We start from the raw sequence: 7,712 nt of genomic DNA, 5'->3' as shown, positions 1-7,712 counted from the left end.
TACTAGCCACAACTTTTTCCTATTTTAACAGCCTTGTATTCAATACTGCCACTTACAGCTGTGAAAACCTCTACCTGCTGATTTTGTGGGAGAGGAGGAGTCTGCTTAATTTGGACTTAAATCACTGAGGCCATGATCTTAAACAGGGAGTAGGGATTTTGGATGCTCAGTTTGAGGTGCTCTAAAAGGTTGTGATTTTCAGAAGCTGCTCAAGTACTTGCAGCCTTTACAGTGTCTCAAGCCGGCATCCACAGTCACTGTTGAAAATCCTGGCCAGGCTGCTGCTCACCTGCAGCCTGAACGTGCTTGGCGCTAGGAACAGGCTGTGGGCTCAGGGCTTGGCGTGCGAAGAAAGGATTCCTCGCGCTCAGCCTGCACCGCTTCAATCAGCCTTTGCAGTCCACAAGCTCCCCCCAGGCCTGGGATTATAGCAGGGGCCAGCTACTTTCCTGGGCCTGCAGGGGCCGGGCTGGGCGGTCGGTGTCGGAGCCCCCTGGGACAGGAGCTCTTGGGTGCGTGTGTACAGCGCCTAGCACTGGCGGCTCATCAGGGACTCTCCAGCCGGAGTAACGAAGCCAAGCGCCACACGCGGCGGTTCTCGCCAGGCCCCGCCCTCAGAGAGCGCGAAGCTCGCCCGGCGAAAACGCGACTAGCCCCGCCCAATCTTTTCCACCATAACGAAGATGGCGGATGAAGCATTTCCGGTTCCTGGGCACCGCAAAAAATGGCGGATGAAGCATTTCCGGTTCTGGTTACTGGGCTCCGGAAAGCGCCCCCGGGACCCAGAGCTGGGGAAACCACCCGGAGCTGGGGCCGCAGCACGGCGGCTGGGAACAGGCCCCAACGGAGCGAGCCGAGCCGTGCCGCTCACTGACCCGTGCCCGGCTTGCAAACAAGGCCCCGATCAGCTTCGAAGGGGCGGGCGTGGGAAGCGCTCCCCAGGCCGCAGCCTCACGTCACCCGGACCGGGCGCGTGCGAGAAGCGCTTCCGGGTGAGGGAGGGTGACGGTGTTGCGCTTCCGGGGGAGGGGCCAGCCCGCCCCAGTGTCCTCTGCTCCCGCACGTGCCTCGCCCACACCCCGCCGGCCTTGCTCGCGCTCCCGGCAGGATGCTGCTGGCCCGGGCTCTCCGCTCGGCCGCCGCCGCCGCCCTCCGCCCTGCGCTGCCGCACCGGCCCCCGGGCCTCCTCGCCTCCCCGCTGCTGCGGCCGGCCGCCCTGCTCTGCGCCCCCCAGCCGCCCGCCGCCGCCCGGCCCTTCACCCGCAGCCTCTGGCTGCTCCGCGCCGACTCCGCCGGGACTCAGCGGCCGGGCCTCCTGCGGCCTCAGCGAGCCTCCCCCGCCGGCGTGTCCTGCGGCTGCGGCGGCCTCCACACCGAGGGTGAGCTGGGGCGGGCGGACTGGGCGCTGGCGGAGCCGCGGGAGAAGAGCGGGGCCACCTCGGCCCGAGGAAGCCCCGCCGTCCCTTGGCTCCTCGGGCGGGCGCTTCCCTGCGGGCGGGGAGTGCTGCTGGCCTGGGGAGTCGCCCGCCCGCCCCCTCCTGCTCGGTGGCGGCAGGCCGGATGTACGCCCTGCTGCTGGGCGGCAGCCTGGGGCCGGCTCCTTGTCCGGGATTTCTCCCGGCGGGCCCCTGGCTCCTCCGTGACTGTCTGGGCGGCGGCACGTGGGCCGGGAGGATGCCGCTGCGCTTTCCTGCTGGCGGCCTGCCGGCTCGGTCCCGGCTGTGCGCCCGTGGGCTGTGCGCTGTGCAGAGGTCCTGGGGCCCTCCTGGGGCAGGTCGGACGCTGCCCTCGGCACCACACGCTCCAGGCCCAGAGTTGAGCAGGACGGGGAGTTGGGTTTGTGGGATTCTCTTCCTGTCTTTGTCGCTGACAAAATATGTGACTTTGGGCAAATCACTTAACCTGAAACCGATCCCCTCCCCCACCCCAAATTAACCTCGGCAGAACCAGTGGTGAAATAAGGATAATTCACTTGCTTTATTGAAAGAGTTTGTGAAACATGTTTGCAAGCAATGTGAGTGCCTTGGATGGATGGTAAAACGAGCGTGTGTTTGTATTGTAATCTAGTCAGTCATGGAGATGCATTTGGATTCTCACCCTCTGACTTCACTCCTAGGCCCTACAGGGCAGATTCTGATGCCTGAGGTCTGCTCAGCTCACTGAGAACCCTGCTTAACACTCCAGGGCAGCCTGGATCTGCGTAACTTGTGAGATCTTGACTCCATCCAAGTGCCTGTGCTCTCTTCATTAATAATTTAGATGCTTTTTTCTCATGTATTGTACCAGTATCAATGCTTGCCTGTCTTGAAAGAACAACTTTTAATCAAGTCTTTTAGTAACGGCTTGTTATTTAATCCTTCGTCCAGAACTTCCGCCCCTTTTGCAGATTATGGACTCTTACATGTCATCAATCTGCACTCACTTTTTAAGCTATGTGGTATTACCTCCCCACCATTTTATGCCTGGATAAACTGAGGTACACAGATGTTACATGGCTAAGCTAGAAATAGAATCATGGAGAAACTTCATTTTCTCATCTAGCCACTAGAAAACAATATTTCTCTAATTCAGCTGTTTTAATGTCTTCGTCTTTATTTATTCCTCCAAGGGGACAAAGCATTTGCAGAGTTTCTGACAGACGAAATTAAAGAGGAGAAGAAGATCCAGAAAAACAAATCTCTGCCCAAGATGTCTGGAGGATGGGAGCTAGAAGTGCGTGGCACTGAGGCCAAATTGTTCCGAAAAATAGCTGGCGAGAGGTAAGTGTGAGATGTTTTTGCTTTGCTGGTATTTGATCTTGTCAGTGAACATACAAACTTTATAAATACAAGCGAGGCAGGGCAAGCCCATCTTATGATTGTGATAGAGGTTGTGTTAATGAAAAGCTATTAACTTAGTACTACTTCCGAATGTCACTTGTGCTGCCATCCAGGACAAGCAGAGATTACCAAAGCTTTGTAGTTGCTTTACTTTTCCATTCTGTTAGAGCAGTGGGGTATACTTTGCCATTGTTTCTTGCACTGTGTCTTCTAAGGATTCATGGCACCATTTCATCCTAGAGGGAAACAGGAAACCTGACTTTAACCTAGTAAACTGAGAATATGTTAGTTCATAAATACAGGGAACTTATGGGGTATAAACTTTGTGCAGTGACCTAATCTTAAAATTTATCCTTGAGAGTGGCACACCAGATGAGGTGCAGGGAATTCAGTAGAAGTGCATAATGTAGTTCAGGCCCCATTATTCACATCTGTGATGTCAGAATCTGAAACTTTTTTTGAGCAGGGATAGAGCTGTGAGTATCAGTTGTTCAACTAATACGGCTTTTATCTAGTATTTAACATCATCCTCTTGTTGTGTTGAAGGGTTACAGTTACATTCAACATTAACAACAGTATTCCACCAACATTTGATGAAGAACCACAAGAAGAACAGAAAGCTGATGAGCAGGAGGTAAATATACAGCCTTTATGTACCGTTCCAGTAAGTACCCTGTAGTAGAGGAGGATGTTAGGAGTTTGCCTGGTCTTCCATTTGGCTATGCTCTCCCTCTTAATGCAATATCAAAGGAAGAAAGACACTCTTGGCTGGTTTATAATGTCAATACACAGGATTCTTTGTACCTAAATGTGAAGGGAAGCGAGATGTTTGAACTCATGGCTCTCTTTCTGTGATGAAATACTGTACAGTTAAAAAAAAATCTCATTTAATAAATATATGCACAAACCCCTTTATCTTTTATAAGATCATCTATATTTATGCAACTGGTGGTGGTTTAATCAGCCAGTGGGATTTAATCAGCCAGTATTACAATAGTTAGTAAATAGCATCAGCTGCCACTTGTGAAGTGAGCAGTGTGATGGTTATGGCGAAAGCTTGCTTTGCTGTGAACACTGATATTGGACGTATGGGAGGAATCTGTAATGTCTAAAGACAAAACAGTTTGAGGTTTGTGGCAGTCGGTTTATGTACTGCCTGCTTATGTACTGCCTGCTTTCCACTGGTCTTTGTGTAGAAAATAGTTACTTTTGCAGTATGAGATACCTAACATAGGTGGAGTCCAATGCTAACCTCATCTTCCTCTTACTTTTCCTAGCCTGAACTTACATCGACTCCAAACTTTGTTGTAGAAGTAACAAAAGATGACCCCAAGCAGACTCTTGTGCTTGACTGCCACTATCCAGAAGATGAGGTAGGTATCATGAATGGGGGAAAGTGAGTTGCTCCTGATGGTGGCATGATCTTGCCCTCCTCTTATTCCTCTTATCTGATCAGGCAAGATTTTGCTGTTGCTTGGGCTGTACAATATATACCAGTTTCCATAATCTCTAAACAGTCCTACTATCCTCAGTCTGTTCAGTGCAACACAATAAAAGGTTTTAAATGTTTGCAGAACTGGGATGTTCCGTTCCACTCCACTCCGCCTATCCTGATCCCGCTTCCCTACTTATAGCTGCTTGCTTTCCTCTGTTTTAATAGCTTCTAGTGAGCGGAGTTGGCAGGAAAAGTGAGTGCAGATCTCTTGCAGTGTACTGCAACTTAACAGGCGATTTAAAACTGCAAAAGCCATTTAAAACCAATAAAAGGCAATATATTTCTACACAATGCGTAAGTGACTTGTGGAAATTCATTGTCACTAGATGTTCTTGAAACCAGTAGTAGAATTCCAAAATAAGACATTCTGTTGAACAGCGCAGTTGCATTAGATTTTTTTTTAACCTTAATAAGACTCTTCGGATATAAATAACGGGAGGAAACGTCTCCTTGGGTTATTCCAGAATTGTCCATTAAAGTTTTTTACATCTTCCTTTGAAGCAATTGGTACTGGCCCCTGTCAGAGACAGGATAATGGACAACAAAAAGTGGTGGATTGATCCATTATGGCAGTGTATTTTTTGTGCTTGTGTAAATGTCCTTAACATATGCACACAGCAAGTGGAGATCTAGAGACTTCTTCGTATATTAGTTGATAAGCAAAACTGCAAGTGTACACAGCTCTACCATGTGTCAGTGATATGGTGTTGGGCTGCATAGCTTTTGCTGGTTGAATAACAGTCCTGATCCAGAATGTAATGGCTGATGGGGCTTTCCATGTAGGGCAGTTCTGCCTCACAGGTCTCATTTCTTGTCTCAGATTGGACATGGGGAAGAGGAGGAGAGTGACATATTCGCAATTCGGGAGGTCAGCTTTCAGCCCACGGGAGAATCAGACTGGAAGGACACCAACTACACACTCAACACAGACTCCCTTGATTGGGTAGGTGCAACTAAAACCCATGGAGCACTCTAGACTGCATGGAGCTTATCTCAACTCTTCCCACTTTCTTGTCTCTGGAGATGTGATGTAGTCACCACGAGCCCTATCACGGGATCCCTCCTTGGTGAGGAGCTCACATTGAGAAGGAGGGTCCAGTGGTTCGGATGCTTGCCTAGGACTTGGCATTCCCTATTCTGCCTCAGGCTTCCTGTCTGACTTAGTGCCTCAGTTCCCTTTCTGTAAAATGGGGATATTAGCATTACTGTCCCTCATGGGGTGCTGTGAAGACGAATATAGATTTGTGAGGTGCTCAGATACTACCATCATGGGGGTCATATAGGTACTTAAGTTAAACAAGTCAGGGAGAGGTCTGCAGGCTGATCTGTAGAATGAAGCTCTATGCCAGCAGCTGACCAAGTATCAGTTAATGAAATTATCCGAGTTGTGTGAAAATTTGACAGATGATTTAAGGTAAAGTGAGACAATGCATTTTTTGTCTTTTTGGGACACCACTGTTAAAATGTGCCCATAACATACAAAAACATTTATTATGCATAGTGTGTGTATTTACCAAAAGCCTCATCAGGCACCCACTGATACCCTCTAAATGCCAGGCTTTTACAAAACTATCTTAATTTGATGTAATACTTTGATTACAGACTTAATTTTTAAACTGTTTTTGGAAAGTGTTTGTTATGGTAATTGTTAATGTCCTCTGAAGCCCTACCATATGTTTTTCCTTTGTTCAAAGAAAATGAGTTAGGATTAAACAAAGAAACTTGTGTAATCTTAATAGATTACATAAAAAAACAAACCCAAGCCTAGAGCTTTCACTGAAACTTACTGTCACTCAAAGAATGAATAAGTCCACAGCCTCTTAAAATACATTTAATTGACTTGCCTGGAAATCCGTGTTGGCGGAAGGTTTGGTGTGTGCAAGTCCTTTTGCAGGCTCAGGCCTGTATCAAGAAGTGTGGCTCACTGGTTGGAATTGTACAAATGATAATGCCATAGGCTGAGATGCTCATGGTTTCTTTTTTTAAACCTATGCAATCAAGTTGGGCAAAGGAAGGTCACTTACATCTTGGTTAGCATTTATTGCTTAGCACAATGTGTTCTTTGGGATATAATCACCAGAATCTACTTGCAATTCTAAAAATACATGAATAGGAAAAAATGCAACGTATCATTTGGAAGTGAACTGCATCTTAACCGAACAAGTCTATACCTGTGGTACCAATCTCCTACGCTGGCATGACAGTATTGAAAATAACTCCTGTCCTAACTTTAAACATGGAGCATTCCAAATAGAATCTGGGATGCGATTATAGAGACTTTTTGGTGACATAGCTGGTCTTCAGCAGATTTGATTTACTAGCTTACATTGTCACTAGACCCTCTGAGTATTACAGTGGGGTGTAGTTTAGTTGAAAATAGCAATGGGTGAGATCCATCCATTAGAGGCCGCCTTCATCCTTCCTGTTCTAATCTCCTGCAAATCTTGCACTTAGTTCAGGTCTGCTGTGAGGAAGGCAGAGGGTTCTATTTATTTTGGGAAAAGACAGCCACTTCTTCCAATTAGAAAGTGTAATACAAAAGGGCATTTAAAAGCAAGGCTTCTCTAGATGATTTTTGTTTATCTATAAATCCTTTGTTCAATAATTATATTAATTGCTTGCAGGCTCTGTATGACCACTTAATGGATTTCTTGACTGACCGAGGAGTGGATAACACATTTGCTGATGAGTTAATTGAGCTCAGCACTGCACTGGAGCACCAGGAGTACATTAGATTCCTTGAAGACCTTAAAAGCTTTGTCAAATGTCAGTAGATTAGGAAATTAAAAATCAAAGCCTGCAACTGTGGATATCCTCTGCCTGTAAGTTTAAAACTTCAAAGTGGGATAAACCCATCATGGAAAACACTGATTTTGTAACTCCTCGATGATTGTGTTTCAGATTTAATTTATGTTGCAACCTGGATTTTAAGTTTAGTCATTCTCATCCCTACTACCCATTTGGGTATTTTTGTACAATTAAGCGCAATACAGTGACATGAAGAATAAAATCCATTCAACACATCAGCATCCGGCCGTTTTCTTTCTACCTTACTGTTGCTGGTTAAGAACTGCTGTAAATTGGTCAGAGGCAAATACTTAGATGTCATAACAGAGAAGTTGAGTTCGTAAAATTCAGACTGCATTTTGTTTAGGATAGTATACAAGATATTAGACTGTTAAAACTAATTTGCTTTAACACACACAAGGTGATTAGAGGCAGGAGGAAGCATAATACTGTTTTCTAGACTACAGTTCAAATCTTATCCAAACTGATGAAAGTCAGGGGTGGGCAGCTCTGTTATCTTATGAGTTGGTGTCTCAGGCTACTTCCTAAGGGTTAGATACCTCTGTGACAAATCTTGCAGGAAGACTTATGCAGTGTGAAGATGTCAACTA

The 7,712-nt window shown here is 46.9% G+C and overlaps 1 protein-coding gene across 1 annotated transcript; it reads left to right on the top strand.

The window, feature by feature from the left end:
- The first annotated feature begins 1,047 nt into the window (after nucleotides 1–1,047).
- On the top strand, nucleotides 1,048–7,340 carry C1QBP (complement C1q binding protein). Its single transcript, XM_067537851.1, has 6 exons — nucleotides 1,048–1,379; nucleotides 2,609–2,759; nucleotides 3,366–3,453; nucleotides 4,097–4,192; nucleotides 5,135–5,257; nucleotides 6,939–7,340. The coding sequence occupies exons 1-6, from the start codon at nucleotides 1,109–1,111 to the stop codon at nucleotides 7,086–7,088; spliced, it is 879 nt and encodes a 292-aa protein (XP_067393952.1). The 5' UTR covers nucleotides 1,048–1,108; the 3' UTR covers nucleotides 7,089–7,340.
- Nucleotides 7,341–7,712: the final 372 nt, after the last annotated feature.

This window comes from Emydura macquarii, unplaced genomic scaffold (genome assembly GCF_026122565.2).
Source record: "Emydura macquarii macquarii isolate MOO-44397 ecotype Brisbane River unplaced genomic scaffold, CSIRO-AGI_Emac_v2 contig_450, whole genome shotgun sequence".
Lineage (NCBI taxonomy): Eukaryota > Metazoa > Chordata > Testudines > Chelidae > Emydura > Emydura macquarii.
Note: the sequence above shows the minus strand (reverse complement) of the source record. Positions and strands in the feature narration are given on the sequence as shown.

Excerpts from the sequence above, each read along its gene's own strand:
- C1QBP (XM_067537851.1), top strand. The coding sequence starts at position 1,109 with ATGCTGCTGGCCCGGGCTCTCCGCTCGGCCGCCGCCGCCGCCCTCCGC. Across the intron at positions 1,380-2,608 it reads CGGCGGCCTCCACACCGAGG|GGGACAAAGCATTTGCAGAG; the intron begins GTGAGCTGGGGC and ends TATTCCTCCAAG. Across the intron at positions 2,760-3,365 it reads CGAAAAATAGCTGGCGAGAG|GGTTACAGTTACATTCAACA; the intron begins GTAAGTGTGAGA and ends GTTGTGTTGAAG.